The following is a 17023-nucleotide window of genomic DNA, read 5'->3' on the forward strand; positions in this document are numbered from 1 at the left end:
AGGGTTTAAACACATATTGGGCACAGAACTGATGCCTTTTGTTTTTGGGAAGTCTGATTATTTTCCCAAATTAGCAAGTTGGACTTATGTTCAGATTGGACTTATGTTCAGAATTCATTAATTGCATTGACCTGGGGCTTTTGTTTCATAAATGTAGCTGATCTATTTTCCTTTGGGTTTGTTTCCAAGGCATTAAGTGTTACTTGGCTTCAAATGACAGTAGGGATCATTTCAAGAGCAAAATTGTTAACTGTTTAACATTTCTTTGTGAAGTTTTGTTTTTAAAATGTGTCAATTGCTAATCTTTAATTCGGGAGTACATACCTTTCATATCCAAGGCAACAAGTTATGTTCAGATAAGTGTGTTTAATTTTCTGGAGATTAACTCATAAACCATTCAAAATGTTTCAACTTTGTAAGAGCATAAGATATCATACATTATATAACCATTTTGGAATTGGGTGTTACGACAAGTCGACATCAACCTATCCCTGTTATGAAATATGCCTGAGTGAAACTGCTCACCTTGTTATCCCCTGCCGCGTGTTAAGCGCGAAACAGGGGATATAGTATTAGGCTCCGTCTGTCCATCTGTACGAATTGGAATATCTTAAGAACTGTTAACTAGATTCTTTTCATATTTGGTGCCTAGGTACATCACAGTATAAGAAAGGCCCAAGTCAGGTTTGGTGACCTTGACCTTCATTTCAAGGTCACAAGGGGACTTAAACGTTTTACCTGCAGGTTAACCTATCTCAAGAACCGTTCTCTGGATTTTCTTCATATTCATTACCAAGCTTTATCAAGGGAAGGTGCAGGGCCCAGTTGATTTTCACATAATTTTCAAGGTCATGGCGACACTTTGAAGATTACAGCATGTAAACCTGCATGTTAAGCTATCTCAACAACCGTTCACTAGATTTTCTTCATACAGTGGAAACGGCCTAAGTAAAGACCGCTTAACTAAACAGACCTGATAAGTAAACACTTTTCTTTGGTCCCGGCAAATTTCTTCTTTAATTATCACTATTAGAGTCTGGTTAACTAAACTCGGATAAGTAAACAATACCGCTTAACTAAACGTCTTCTCATGGTCCCTGGAAGTAAATTACTTAACAAAAGAGACTGGATAACTAAATTAGCGATCACCACATAATCCGACATGAGGGGCAGTCGTGTCAGTCTCCAGTCAAACAAACATCCTACTTACAGCCCGCTGGCGTTATGCAGTTGACAATACACTGACAACTGGAGGCCAGCCCTGATAAGTTGTTCATTGTTACATATGCATACATATACATGCATATTGGTTGTCATTTGCAGGTTTTTATAAGTTTGGATAAGTAAAATACCTGATAAGTAAACAATTTTGGCGAGTCCCTTGAAATTTTACTTATCAGGTTTACACTGTATTTGACACCAAGCTTTATCTAGAGAAGGCGCGGGGCCCAGTCAATTTTGGTGACCTTCACTTAATTTTCAAGGTCACAGAGACACTTTGAAGATTTCAGCATGTTAAATTGCATGTTAAGATAGTCAGCAAGATATCGCAAAACATATTCACTGGATTTTCTTCATATTTGACACAAAGCTTCATCTAGGGAAGGCCCAGGGCCCAGTCAATTTTGGTGACCTTCACATAATTTTCAGTGTCACGACGACACTTTGAAGATTTCAGCATGTTAACCTGAATTGTCAGCAAGATATTTCAAGAACGGTTCACTGGATTTTCTTCATAGACTTTCAAGACTTCCCTTGAATGTTTTTCAATGAGCAATTTCTTTAGTACCATTTTTGCATATTTCATACACTATGACATTCATGTCAAGGTTAAATTCAGTCTTGAAAATATATGTGTGTTTGAACAACTAACAAGATATCAAGAGAGGATGACTGGTCATGTTTTGGTTTACATTTAACTTCATCTTAAACTTTCATTACTTTATAAGTTTGATTTGATAATTTGCGGCAGGTGATTATGTCACCTTAGTGACAATACTTGTTTTACAGTACAATGTTTTGCACATATGACTGGCACAGAAGGGAGTTTAAGATCGATGCCTTGTTCTCACATTGAAGTTGAGCAATTTTCCTTTTGTCCAGCAACCCCAATATCTGATAGCACCACCCAGCATCATGTGAGCATTCCAGCACAGTCACACCACTTCATCTTCTCCATTGACCTCCGCAGCATCCGCGACCACATCTCCACCCACACCAATAATGTTTACCTCAAGTGAGTAACGGCACTGTATGGAAATGTTACATTGTCTACTTTGTTTTTAACATAAGTAATAACACTGATATGCCATTATCATTGATAACATGTTTTTCCTGAAAATAATGAGTTAATCCCTTTGTTACAGGTATTCCTATCCCTTCTTTGGGGTTGCATCTCCAGTATTGACAAACCCTCCAGTAGAGATCAGAAAAGGCATGGAAGTTCTTCTTCCACAATCATTCTGTGCCTTCTCTTTTGCCTGTCCTCTTCAGCAGTTGCAGGACATGTTCCTCCGGTGAGTCTTGTTGTGTTGTATCTCAATAAATGCAGTAGTTTTGTTCCTCAAGTTGACTCTGTTGCCCTACACCCAGAGAGTCCTATTGTCTTGTTCCTGAAGAGGTAACTGTAGTTTAGTTCCTTCAGAGAGAACTGCAGTAGTGTTCCTCCAGAGAGAACTGTAGTATTGTTCCTCCAGAGAGAACTGTAGTAGTGTTCCTCCAGAGAGAACTGTAGTAGTGTTCCTCCAGAGAGAACTGTAGTAGTGTTCCTCCAGTGAAAACTGTAGTAGTGTTCATCCAGAGAGAACTATAGTGGTGTTCCTCCAGAGAGAACTGTGATAGTGTTCCTCCAGAGAAAACTGTAGTAGTGTTCCTCCAGAGACTGTAGTAGTGTTCCTCCAGAAGAACTGTAGTGAGTGTTCCTCCAGTGAAAACTGTAGTGAGTGTTCCTCCAGAGAGAACTGTAGTAGTGTTCCTCCAGAGAACTGTAGTAGTGTTCCTCCAGAACTGTAGTAGTGTTCCTCCAGAGAGAACTGCAGCAGTGTTCCTCCAGAGAGAACTGTAGTAGTGTTCCTCCAGATAAAACTGTAGTAGTGTTCCTCCAGAGAGAACTGCAGCAGTGTTCCTCCAGAGAGAACTGTAGTAGTGTTCCTCCAGAGAGAACTGCAGCAGTGTTCCTCCAGAGAGAACTGTAGCAGTGTTCCTCCAGATAAAACTGTAGTAGTGTTCCTCCAGAGAGAACTGTAGTAGTGTTCCTCCAGAGAGAGCTGTAACACTGTTCCTCCAGAGAGAACTGTAGTATTGTTCCTCCAGAGAGAACTGTACTAGTGTTCCTCCAGAACTGTAGTAGTGTTTCTCCAGAGAGAACTGTAGTGGTGTTCGTCCAGAGAGAACTGTAGTAGTGTTCATCCAGAGAGAACTGTAGTATTGTTCATCCAGAGAAAACTGTGAAGTCTTCCTCCAGAGAGACTGTAGTATTGTTCCTCCAGAGAACTTCCTCCAAAGTTAACTGTAGTAGTGTTCCTCAGAGAGAGACTGTAGTATTGTTTATCCAGAGGAACTGTAGTATTGTTTATCCAGAGAGAATGTAGTATTGTTTTCCAGAGAGAACTGTACTGTTACTCTAGAGAGAACTATAGTATTGATCATCCACAGAGGACTGTAGTAGTGTTCATCCAGAGAGAACTGTAGTATTGTTGATCAGAGAGAAACTGTAGTAGTCTTCCTCCAGAGAGAACTGTAGTATTGTTCCTCAGAGAGAACTGTAGTAGTGTTCCTCCAGTGAGTAGTAGTGTTCCTCAGAGAGAACTGTAGTAGTGTTCCTCAGAGAACTGTAGTGTGTTCCTCAGAGAACTGTAGTAGTGTTCCTCCAGAGAACTGTAGTAGTGTTCCTCCAGAGAGAACTGTAGTAGTGTTCCTCCAGAGAGAACTGTAGTAGTGTTCCTCCAGAGAAACTGTAGTAGTGTTCCTCAGAGAACTGTAGTAGAGTGTTCCCAGAGAGAACTGTAGTAGTGTTCCTCCAGAGAGAACTGTAGTAGTGTTCCTCCAGAGAACTGTAGTAGTGATCATCCAGTGTAGTAGTGTTCCTCCAGAGAACTGTAGTAGTGTTCCTCCAGAGAGAACTGTAGTATTGATCATCTCAGAGAGAACTGTAGTAGTGTTCCTCCAGAGAGAACTGTAGTAGTGTTCCTCCAGAGAGAACTGTAGTAGTGTTCCTCCAGAGAGAACTGTAGTAGTGTTCATCCAGAGATAACTGTAGTAGTGTTCCTCCAGAGAGAACTGTAGTAGTGTTCCTCCAGAGAGAACTGTAGTAGTGTTCCTCAGAGAACTGTAGTAGTGTTCCTCCAGAGAGAACTGTAGTAGTGTTCCTCCAGAGAGAACTGTAGTAGTGTTCCTCCAGAGAGAACTGTAGTAGTGTTCCTCCAGAGAACTGTAGTAGTGTTCCTCCAGAGAGAACTGTAGTAGTGTTCCTCCAGAGAGAACTGTAGTAGTGTTCCTCCAGAGAGAACTGTAGTAGTGTTCCTCATGTAGCAGTGTTCCTCCAGAGAACTGTAGTAGTGTTCCTCCAGAGAACTGTTCTGTTCCTCCAGAGAACTGTAGTAGTGTTCCTCTCCCTCCCATACAGAACTGTAGTAGTGTTCCTCCAGAGAGAACTGTAGTAGTGTTCCTCCAGAGAGAACTGTAGTAGTGTTCCTCCAGAGAGGGCTGTAACACTGTTCCTCCAGAGAGAACTGTAGTATTGTTCCTCCAGAGAGAACTGTACTAGTGTTCCTCCAGAACTGTACTAGTGTTTCTCCAGAGAGAACTGTAGTGGTGTTCCTCCAGAGAGAACTGTAGTAGTGTTCATCCAGAGAGAACTGTAGTATTGTTCATCCAGAGAAAACTGTAGTAGTCTTCCTCCAGAGAGAACTGTAGTATTGTTCCTCCAGAGAGAATTGTAGTAGTCTTCCTCCAAAGTTAACTGTAGTAGTGTTCCTCCAGAGAGAACTGTAGTATTGTTTATCCAGAGAGAACTGTAGTATTGTTTATCCAGAGAGAATGTAGTATTGTTTTCCAGAGAGAACTGTGGTACTGTTACTCTAGAGAGAACTATAGTATTGATCATCCACAGAGGACTGTAGTAGTGTTCATCCAGAGAGAACTGTAGTATTGTTGATCCAGAGAAAACTGTAGTAGTCTTCCTCCAGAGAGAACTGTAGTATTGTTCCTCCAGAGAGAATTGTAGTAGTCTTCCTCCAGAGAGAACTGTAGTATTGTTCTCCAGAGAGAACTGTAACACTGTTCCACCAGAGACAACTGTAGTAGTGTTACTCTAGAGAGAACTGTAGTAGTGTTCCTCCAGAGAGAACTGTAGTATTGTTTATCCAGAGAGAACTGTAGTATTGTTTATCCAGAGAGAACTGTAGTATTGTTTTCCAGAGAGAACTGTGGTACCGTTACTCTAGAGAGAACTATAGTATTGATCATCCACAGAGGACTGTAGTATAGTTCCTCCAGAGAGAACTGTAGTAGTGTTCCTCCAGAGAGAACTGTGGTATTATTCATCCAGAGACAACTGTAGTATTTTTACTCAAGAGAGAACGGTAACACTGTTCCTCCAGAGAATCTAGTATTATTGTTCCTTGTGAAACCCTTGTAATATTGTTCCTTCAGTGAGTTGTTTCCTTGTTTCTCGAGTGAGTCCTGTGTATTGTTTATTAGTATATTCTTATTTCCCTTCTCTCAAGTAGTACATCGCCAAAATGTTCAACTACCTTTTGCAAACCACTTGTCAATATGATTGGATATTCATGCAATAAACTTGTTACATTAAACTCATTGTTGTCAATTTCTGTTTACATTTCCGTGTTTCAGAGTTCCCCTTATAGTAGAGATTTGGCATCGAGATCGACAGTTGTCAAAAGATATTCTCTTAGGTGGGGCCAGACTGCCTCTTGGACAGATCATTACAGTGGACAAATCAAAAGTGATGGTACGTGCTTGTTTGTGGTGTAAATGTTCAGGTTAAGCATGAAAGTGAAGGAGCCCTTATTTTAATGCTATGTTTAAAAGTAATGAATTAGGTGAGGTGAGGTGAAATTGAGTTTAACGTCGTGCTTGAGAATATTTCGCTCATATGACCATCATCGGCATGCGGTATGTGCGTAATGCGGCTGCTTGTACTAGCGCCAGACTCTAAGCTGGTTTTATAGTGCTAGCCCACTGAGGTACCATGCCGCAGTGAAGCATGAATAATCCCACTCCAGACACATTATACTGACTCGAACCGTGACCAGTCCTTGTTGCGTCTTTTAATGTCATCGAACCAGAGACCTTCGTCCATCGGCGGGCGCTCTAACCAGTAATGAATTAGGGATTCCTTGATTCAGACACTACAGCAACAAGTGTCAAGAATCATCTCCCTCACAGACCCTTCATTTGAAACACTTCACACACTGAGTGGAGGTCAGATTCATGACAGCTCAGTATATTTCACTAATATTATTAGGAGCATGAAATAATATTGGTATATTACAGCTGTCAGTGGTATTTCTCTACCTCACCCTCACTGTCTTAATATTTCAGAACAATACAGGGGGCAGTGGCTGGAGACAGGAGTATAGCGACAGGATAGCAGCATCCAGTGTGGATGGGTAGGTGCCTGCAGAATAGGGAATGATCACTAGAACTGCCTACTTCCACTGTTCAACTGTTGATGCCTCACAATGCTTTTGAACTTCTCAGGCTTATATCAAGAATCTTCTGTTTAGGTTTAGCTAAATTTTAAAACTTATCCTATCTCATGTTTTGTACTCTCTTTCTCTTCAGTTTGACTAGCTGAGTGGAAAGAAACTGCAAACTAAATCCTAGGCCTCTCTTGTCCACTGGCCAGTGCACTCCATGCTGCTCCCTTAATTGGACAGCTGGGGTAGCTCCTGGGATGCAGTGACCCCTCTCTTGTTGTCCTCTTCTTGTTGCACAGCTGGCTTATCTTTGCCACTATGGGAAACGGATTCCTCATCTTCGGAAGAAATTTTGCAATCAATGTAAGGATATATTATCTATGTCTGACCTGCACACGTCTTGCATAGACTGCATTTGACTTAGTTCATGGGTAGACAGATATAACCTGTGTTATCTTAGGATGCCAACGCCTTTGCAGTCTATCGTCAGGTTGGCACAAGTAGCTGTGATGAGAGGGATTCACGCAAGCAATCTGATGAACATGATCCCTCTCCCGCTAAGAAATCTCTGAAACAATGCCTGGTTAAGTCACTCATCGTGTATTCACCCCTACATCCCCTACTATCAATTTTTTTTGGATGTTTCGTCGTCTGTTTCTTACCTTTCTGAGAATCTACGCTGTCTGTTCCATCCATCTGACTCACCTTTGCCACAATGTCGCTTCATGAGTTGTGGTTGGGGAACATTCAGCGAATCAGAAGAAATCATCTTTGGACCCAGCTTAACCTCTCTGCCGATTCGTTGATTCACGTCAGTACGGTGAACAACCCTACTTCGTCGATGAACTGTCCTCTTTTTCGGGGCATCGACCTCGCTCTCTGAACCGAACCGAACCCCGTCGCAAGACACTTCACAGGAGCAATTTAATATAATATCAATGTCTTTGAGATGTTGATTTTATTTTCATGGTTCGTGGTCAGCCTGAATTGTCTTAGCTATTTTCTTACTTGAAGAGCTCGTAGGTCAAGGACATTTGGTAGTGCCATCTTTTGGGTGTGGCAGCAGACTGAAATAGGTTGTTCAGCAGTTCTGAAAGACTGAGCCCTCACTGAAGTTTAGGGTCAAGGTGCTTTTTTCTGATCAATTTAAGGTTGTTGTATAGACCTATGTTTTTTTGAAAATTGAAAATCCCAAAAGTAGAAAAATACTGATTGGAAAAGCTGATAAAGGGGCTGCTTCCATTTTAGCACATTGTTTTAAACTCTTTTTATGGTCAGTTATATTGACCAGTACAGAACTGTTGGAGTATGGATGTTTGTATTCATGGAGGAAAGTATAAGGTTTCTGAAGCTGGAGATCATTAAAAGTATAAACAGGTGCAATCTGGGCTCTGTCACAAACCTTCCAACTCCTTGAGCAGATAACGTAATGTGACCCATCAGGTATTGAGAAGAGCTGCATGATTCCAGATGTCTTCCTCTTTGCAATGTGATTTTGTAATGTGATGGATGATGTTGTCTCCTGCAGGAAGTCAGCCTGTATGTTTGAGATCAGCTCAGTTCTGAGCTTGGAGGACTGGGGGCCTCTGCCCACACAACCTGTGATACCATCGTCAGAGAGTCAAGTAAGGCAACTGTTTCAGTTTAATCAAACTACAATTTCAGACATTGTCAAAATGCTTTCAGAATTCTAATCCAATCCTGTCTTTCACTATTTGACCATACAAGACAGAAAGGTACAGACACAGGTTTCAGACAAGTTCTCCTATTTCTTTGTGTATGTGTCCAGGGCCTATCGTCAGGCTATGCAGCCAGTGGAGTGGAGGCAGGCAGCGGCATGGAGACGAGCCCCAGACAGTCAGCTGAGTATAAGGCAGCCCTAGAGCTGGAGATGTGGAAGGAAGGTCAGGAACAGGCATTTGAGAATCAGGTAACAGTCCATTTATACTGATGTGATTAATGCTTTTAGCATGTGTTCATTTGAATTTATATCAAACTGATCCTTCCAATCAAAGTCGATGCCTTATATCAGAATTTCCATGCTGACAGCTTATGCCGCTTATGATACAGTTTGTAATGTTGACAGTCGTGTTACAGTGAACTAGATTCCAGCAAATACTAAGCTAACCTTGGGAATTGTGTGTTCCCAGCTGAAGCAGAAAGAAGCTGCCTACATGCGTGCTCTGGCAGAGGAGTGGAAAAAGAGAGACCGGGAAAGAGAGGTGCTGCTGCAGAAGAAGGTAGGGAGACATGTACTACAGGCCTGTGGCCTTTCAGTATGAAATAAAGATTGACAGGGCACAGAGGAGCCAGGAGTTTGATATAGTCAGGGCATAGTCCTATGTTGGATATAGTTCGGATATGGATCTGTTCCTAGACTGTATGACTAACATATGACCACAGGTGCCTGTAGGGAGAGGCAAGGCGTGGGTGGGGGGTTATTCCAATTTGGGAATGTTTATCCAGATATTCTGCAGCTGCAAACCAGTGGCTGTTATGGGAGTGAAGGGGGTGTATCTTGACTGGATAACTGAGTTCTGTCACAAGATGGCCAGTAGGGAGTGTAGAGTGTGTATCTTGACTGGATAGCTGACATCTGTCACAAGGTGGCCAGTAGGGAGTGAAGAGGGTGTATCTTGACTGGATAGCTGACATCTGTCACAAGGTGGTCAGTAGGGAGTGAAGAGGGTGTATCTTGACTGGATAGCTGACATCTGTCACAAGGTGGCCAGTAGGGAGTGAAGAGGGTGTATCTTGACTGGATAGCTGACATCTGTCACAAGGTGGCCAGTAGGGATGGAAGAGGGTGTATCTTGACTGGATAACTGACATCTGTCACAAGGTGGCCAGTAGGGAGGGAAGAGGGTGTATCTTGACTGGATAACTGACATCTGTCCCAAGGTGGCCAGTAGGGAGGGAAGAGGGTGTATCTTGACTGGATAACTGACATCTGTCACAAGGTGGCCAGTAGGGAGTGAAGAGGGTGTATCTTGACTGGATAACTGACATCTGTCCCAAGATGGCCAGTAGGAGAGGAAGAGGGTGTATCTTGACTGGATAACTGACATCTGTCACAAGATGGCCAGTAGGGAGTGAAGAGGGTGTATCTTGACTGGATAGCTGACATCTGTCACAAGATGGCCAGTAGGGAGGGAAGAGGGTGTATCTTGACTGGATAACTGGCATCTGTCACAAGGTGGCCAGTAGGGAGTGAATGGGGTGTATCTTGACTGGATAGCTGACATCTGTCACAAGGTGGTCAGTAGGGAGTGAAGAGGGTGTATCTTGACTGGATAGCTGACATCTGTCACAAGGTGGCCAGTAGGGAGTGAATGGGGTGTATCTTGACTGGATAGCTGACATCTGTCACAAGATGACCAGTAGGGAGTGAATGGGGTGTATCTTGACTGGATAGCTGACATCTGTCACAAGGTGGCCAGTAGGGAGTGAAGAGGGTGTATCTTGACTGGATAGCTGACATCTGTCACAAGGTGGCCAGTAGGGAGTGAAGAGGGTGTATCTTGACTGGATAACTGACATCTGTCCCAAGGTGGCCAGTAGGGAGGGAAGAGGGTGTATCTTGACTGGATAACTGACATCTGTCACAAGGTGGCCAGTAGGGAGTGAAGAGGGTGTATCTTGACTGGATAACTGACATCTGTCACAAGGTGGCCAGTAGGGAGTGAAGAGGGTGTATCTTGACTGGATAACTGGCATCTGTCACAAGGTGGCCAGTAGGGAGGGAAGAGGGTGTATCTTGACTGGATAACTGACATCTGTCACAAGGTGGCCAGTAGGGGAGGGAAGAGGGTGTATCTTGACTGGATAACTGACATCTGTCCCAAGGTGGCCAGTAGGGAGGGAAGAGGGTGTATCTTGACTGGATAACTGACATCTGTCCAAGAGATGGCCAGTAGGGAGGGAAGAGGGTGTATCTTGACTGGATAGCTGACATCTGTCACAAGATGGCCAGTAGGGAGGAAGAGGGTGTATCTTGACTGGATAACTGACATCTGTCACAAGATGGCCAGTAGGGAGTGAAGAGGGTGTATCTTGACTGGATAACTGACATCTGTCACAAGGTGGCCAGTAGGGAGTGAAGAGGGTGTATCTTGACTGGATAACTGACATCTGTCACAAGGTGGCCAGTAGGGAGGGAAGAGGGTGTATCTTGACTGGATAACTGACATCTGTCACAAGGTGGCCAGTAGGGAGGGAAGAGGGTGTATCTTGACTGGATAACTGACATCTGTCACAAGGTGGCCAGTAGGGAGTGAAGAGGGTGTATCTTGACTGGATAGCTGACATCTGTCACAAGATGGCCAGTAGGGAGGAAGAGGGTGTATCTTGACTGGATAACTGACATCTGTCACAAGATGGCCAGTAGGGAGGAAGAGGGTGTATCTTGACTGGATAACTGACATCTGTCACAAGGTGGCCAGTAGGGAGTGAAGAGGGTGTATCTTGACTGGATAACTGACATCTGTCACAAGGTGGCCAGTAGGGAGGGAAGAGGGTGTATCTTGACTGGATAACTGACATCTGTCACAAGGTGGCCAGTAGGGAGTGAATGGGGTGTATCTTGACTGGATAACTGACATCTGTCACAAGGTGGCCAGTAGGGAGGGAAGAGGGTGTATCTTGACTGGATAACTGACATCTGTCACAAGGTGGCCAGTAGGGGTGTGAATGGGGTGTATCTTGACTGGATAGCTGACATCTGTCACAAGGTGGCCAGTAGGGAGTGAAGAGGGTGTATCTTGACTGGATAGCTGACATCTGTCACAAGGTGGCCAGTAGGGAGTGAAGAGGGTGTATCTTGACTGGATAGCTGACATCTGTCACAAGATGGCCAGTAGGGAGTGAAGAGGGTGTATCTTGACTGGATAGCTGACATCTGTCACAAGGGTGGCCAGTAGGGAGTGAAGAGGGTGTATCTTGACTGGATAGCTGACATCTGTCACAAGGTGGCCAGTAGGGAGGAAGAGGGTGTATCTTGACTGGATAACTGACATCTGTCACAAGGTGGCCAGTAGGGAGGGAAGAGGGGTGTATCTTGACTGGATAACTGACATCTGTCCCAAGGTGGCCAGTAGGGAGGGAAGAGGGTGTATCTTGACTGGATAACTGACATCTGTCACAAGGTGGCCAGTAGGGAGTGAAGAGGGTGTATCTTGACTGGATAACTGACATCTGTCACAAGGTGGCCAGTAGGGAGGGAAGAGGGTGTATCTTGACTGGATAACTGACATCTGTCACAAGGTGGCCAGTAGGGAGGGAAGAGGGTGTATCTTGACTGGATAACTGACATCTGTCCCAAGGTGGCCAGTAGGGAGGGAAGAGGGTGTATCTTGACTGGATAACTGACATCTGTCCCAAGGTGGCCAGTAGGGAGGGAAGAGGGTGTATCTTGACTGGATAACTGACATCTGTCACAAGATGGCCAGTAGGGAGGGAAGAGGGTGTATCTTGACTGGATAACTGACATCTGTCACAAGATGGCCAGTAGGGAGTGAAGAGGGTGTATCTTGACTGGATAACTGACATCTGTCACAAGGTGGCCAGTAGGGAGTGAAGAGGGTGTATCTTGACTGGATAACTGACATCTGTCCCAAGGTGGCCAGTAGGGAGGGAAGAGGGTGTATCTTGACTGGATAACTGACATCTGTCACAAGGTGGCCAGTAGGGAGGGAAGAGGGTGTATCTTGACTGGATAACTGACATCTGTCACAAGGTGGTCAGTAGGGAGTGAAGGGGGTGAATCTTGACTGGATAACTGACATCTGTCACAAGATGGCCAGTAGGGAGGGAAGAGGGTGTATCTTGACTGGATAACTGACATCTGTCACAAGGTGGCCAGTAGGGAGTGAAGAGAGGTGTATCTTGACTGGATAACTGACATCTGTCACAAGGTGGCCAGTAGGGAGTGAAGGGGTGAATCTTGACTGGATAACTGACATCTGTCACAAGATGGCCAGTAGGGAGGAAGAGGGTGTATCTTGACTGGATAACTGACATCTGTCACAAGGTGGCCAGTAGGGAGGGAAGAGGGTGTATCTTGACTGGATAACTGACATCTGTCACAAGGTGGCCAGTAGGGAGTGAAGGGGGTGTATCTTGACTGGATAACTGACATCTGTCACAAGATGGCCAGTAGGGAGGGAAGAGGGTGTATCTTGACTTGATAACTGACATCTGTCACAAGGTGGCCAGTAGGGAGTGAAGAGGGTGTATCTTGACTTGATAACTGACATCTGTCACAAGATGGCCAGTAGGGAGTGAAGGGGGTGTATCTTGACTTGATAGCTGACATCTGTCACAAGGTGGCCAGTAGGGAGTGAAGGGGTTGTATCTTGACTGGATAGCTGACATCTGTCACAACTGTGTGTCTCCAGGTGGCGGAATACACCCTGCATGAGGAGCAGCTGAAGAAGGCCCTGGCCAGTCTGGAGAAGAGAGACAAGCAGCTGGCTGTCAATGAACAGGAGGTGGGTGTGGTCACACATACAAAAGATAAAATGCAGACTTTGTGATAATTGCCTTATTGAGTGAATATACATGAGGAGAGAATTGATACTATTGTTCATTCAGTATGATAAGATATTGTAAGTATTGGCTTGCTGAGTCAGATTTATTTGACAAAGAGAATTTATAATTGAACAAACAATTTAGCTAGGATACATGGTATAAATGTCTTAGGGTCTGCCACCATTACCAGTGTATACAGGAGATACATGGAATATCTTACCCTGAAATTGGCCACTAAGGGACTGTTCATAATTTATGGCTAGGGGGGGGTTGATGATGATTTTTATGGAGAAGCATGTACAATGTGAATGACCCCCCTTAAAATTTATGTACAAAATAAGTGATCCCCCCTCCCCTTCCCATGATTTCTAAGTATAATTTTAAACATAGTTTTATGTACAAAATTTCTGACCCCCATGCGTGTGTACAGAATTGCTGACCCCCTAGCTCCCCAGAACAAAATGGGTGACACCCCACCCCCTCCCTCCCCTTTAAAATCATCATCACGCCCCCTAGCCATAAATTATGAATGGTCCCTAAGTTCTGCATGTCAAGTTCATGACATCAGAGATTGTATGCATATAGCTCCATGGCCAGTATTAGGGCAATGTGCGACTTCTGAAAATATTTAAAAAAATATTGTCCACTTCATTGATCAGCTGATATCTATTGGACGGTTTTGGTGGTTGGTTAAATACTGTGATACTCGTCTCCTCATCAGGTTTTGCGTCTCCGGACAGACCTTCAGCATGACCATGAGAGGAAACTGCAAGAGATGAAGGAAGCCTCACATCGACACAAGGAGGACTGTGACCACAAAGTAGAACTAGAGAGGTGAATATAATACTGCACTGCATATTGGGTAGTGCTGCAGTTTTCATCAATACCAGATGACACACTGTGGCACTAATTGCATACTGTTCCTAGCATCCTTTGGACTGTATCTCAATTCTGACCCCTGAAGGTCTGAGTTTGAATTGGTCCTCAGCAACCCATGCTTGTGGTAAGAGGCCACTAATGGGATTTGGTGGTCAGACTCACTGACCTGGTTGACACTGAGTAGATCAATGCTCATGATGTTGATCACTGGATTGTCTGGTCCAGACTCTATTATTTACATTTTATTGCTGAGTAAGGTGTTAAGAAACAAAACACAGTTCTGTCATTATAGAAACCAAGAACCCTTCTCTACTGCAGCTACGATTTGTGACAGATTTGTGTAACACAGCCCTGAAAATGGCCATCCACTAGACACATAACGAATTGACATATAGTAGGAGTGAGTGAGTGAGTGAGTTTAGTTTTACGCGGCACTCAGCAGTATTCCAGCTATATGGCGGTGGTCTGTAAATAATCGAGTCTGGACCAGACAAACCAGTGATCAACAGCATTAGCTTCGATCTACGCAATTTGGAACCGATGACATGTGACAACCAAGTCAGCAAGCCTGACCACAGGATCCCATTAGTCACCTCTAATGACAAGCATGGGTTACTGAAGATCAATATTCTAACCCGGACCTTCATGGGTATAAAAAAGTAGGAAGTCACCTGCATGAAGATTGTGACCTCACTTCCCAAACGGAGATACTGGGTATTGATTATGTAACAGATGTTGTACACTTGATAACAGAGGCTTTGTTCATAGCAGTTTTACACCCAACTCTCTCCCACATACCTGCATCAATGTATTAATCCATTGCCATTTCATGTTTCCTTTCTCTTCTTCAACATCTTTTACATGTTTTTGTTTTAACCTTTCAGGATGAAAGTGAATGAATTAGAAGAGTTAGTGTCCAGATACAAACAAGAGGTAAGTAGTAGGACTGCACTATGACACAAATACGATATGTTTTATGAATATATATAGTAACAAAGATGGATATTGAATCAAGAATACTTTATGTTTAAGATCAAGAAATTAGAATAACAAGCATGTCATATAATTGCTTGATTGAAACATTTAAATGAAATTTTCTATAAAGCAAAAAGAGCAATATATTATAAATAATGCTCTTATAGCTTAATGCTGTAAAAGGCCTTGCAGAATAGCTCAAAATATGCCACTGCATGGCTTGTGTATCTTTGATTTTACATATCTCACTTAGATAAATAACAAACTAGTTTCAAGTAAAAACACTCTCTTAAAAGTATTTGTAAATATTCGATTCTAGTAACCACAATTAATGAACTGAAATCATGAAAGGATATCTTTCGATTCACAAAATATTCAAGTAAATCATAACAAGTGTAGTAGTTAGAAATGTTTGGTTGTATATTTCGATTGTCAGGTAACATAACAGTGAGGACTCAGCTTCATACATCTGAAGTGTTGTTATAATGGACAATTTGTTGTTTAAATTACAGTAAATGATTGAGTCTGGACCAGACAAACTAGTGGTATGGTATCAGCCTTTTCTGCAACACCATATGTGTACAAAAATAGGCAAACATATCACTTTGTTTTCAGGTTAATTCACTGCTATATGGCTTGGTTATATTCTTTAAGGTTGCTGATGGAGATAAGAAGCTCAAGGCATTAGAGAAGGAATTTTCTATATACAAGGAACAGCAGAACACAAAACCTGAAGTGCGGCTTCAGTCAGAGATCAACTTGCTCACGTTAGAAAAGGTGAGTTTTGATTCCAGGGATTCTTGTGATAAGGTATATATCTTCCTTGCTGGGATGGGCATGGGTGACCGGGTGTAGAATTATGTAACACAGTATCATGAACTCAGTGGTCCTGGGTCTAATCTCAGGTAAGCTCATTATGATGGAGCTCAGTTTTCTTACCTGTTGTTGCACTAGACTTGGGAATATACTCTTACGTTCATTCCCTCCCTCATGAAACTGAAATGCTCTTATATTATTGAAACTGTTATTCAGAGTCTATTCTACTGTTACATGCCTTTCCATACATTTATGTTGCGCTCCGTTATAGTAGTTGAAGGATTGGTGAACAAGTTAACTAGGGTGTCTCAGGCCAATGTCATTCCTAATTGGTCAACACCATTTCTTCTTTTGACAAGATTCGGTTGTAGGATTGAAATACTGTACAACTTAACTCTATCATTCCATTTACTGTGGGCCATTACTGACTACATTTTATTGTAGTTTTAGCATTTTTAATAGGATCCCTACTGCTGTATTGGGTGGCTTGGGACGTATCACCTTATGGCAGCTGTGTCATAGTTACTCCTCTTTTCTAACATGACCCAGGTCCACATCCACTCAGATTGTTAAGATGGGTAGAAACTTTATGTGGGTGCTGATTTTGCTATGCTTTAAGCCTGATGTCTGGTGGTGTTCTTTTGTATGTGAAGAAACGTCATCAGGGATTTTGTGCCAAGAGTAACTAAAACACTTTATGTGCTACAGTCATACTGTACTTCTGACAGTCATACTGCTAAGATAGCTTTAAGATCTGTCGAGATGGACAGACAGTGTTGTGTTGTCCATTCCCTATTCTGTTTGTATAAAAAAACACTGTTATTTGGTCAGGTTGAGCTGGAACGGAAGCTAGATGCAGTAGGCAAGTCGAAGGTGCACTACAAGCAGCAGTGGGGCCGTGCCCTGAAGGAGTTGGCTCGTCTGAAGCAGCGGGAGCAGGATGTGGCCCGGGCGCAGCTCAAGAAGCAGCAGCAGGAACTAGAGCACATGAGGCTGCGCTACCTCGCTGCCGAGGAGAAGGATGTCGTGCAGGCTGAGAAGAAGGAGCTTGAGGACATCAAGAACCAGCTTAACAAGTAAGAGTGCTTATGATGACAGAGAGATAAGAGATTTCCCTACAAAAGTGTAAAATTGACCTAACATGTCAAATTTAGTTACAAGTT

At 43.2% G+C, this 17023-nt stretch overlaps 1 protein-coding gene across 1 annotated transcript in view; it reads left to right on the forward strand.

The window, feature by feature from the left end:
- The window catches only part of LOC124282312 (centrosomal protein of 120 kDa-like), a 53491-nt gene that overhangs the window by 34108 nt on the left and 2360 nt on the right, over positions 1 to 17023 (forward strand). The window contains 12 exon segments of the mRNA XM_046718275.1: positions 2104 to 2236; positions 2367 to 2516; positions 5854 to 5971; positions 6565 to 6632; positions 8191 to 8287; positions 8452 to 8592; positions 8813 to 8902; positions 13058 to 13150; positions 13912 to 14024; positions 14954 to 15002; positions 15699 to 15821; positions 16692 to 16936. Coding sequence (XP_046574231.1) covers positions 2104 to 2236; positions 2367 to 2516; positions 5854 to 5971; positions 6565 to 6632; positions 8191 to 8287; positions 8452 to 8592; positions 8813 to 8902; positions 13058 to 13150; positions 13912 to 14024; positions 14954 to 15002; positions 15699 to 15821; positions 16692 to 16936 — 1420 coding nt within the window.

Source organism: Haliotis rubra, unplaced genomic scaffold, assembly GCF_003918875.1.
Source record: "Haliotis rubra isolate DU_JTF1 unplaced genomic scaffold, ASM391887v1 Scf298, whole genome shotgun sequence".
NCBI classification, from domain to species: Eukaryota; Metazoa; Mollusca; class Gastropoda; order Lepetellida; family Haliotidae; genus Haliotis; species Haliotis rubra.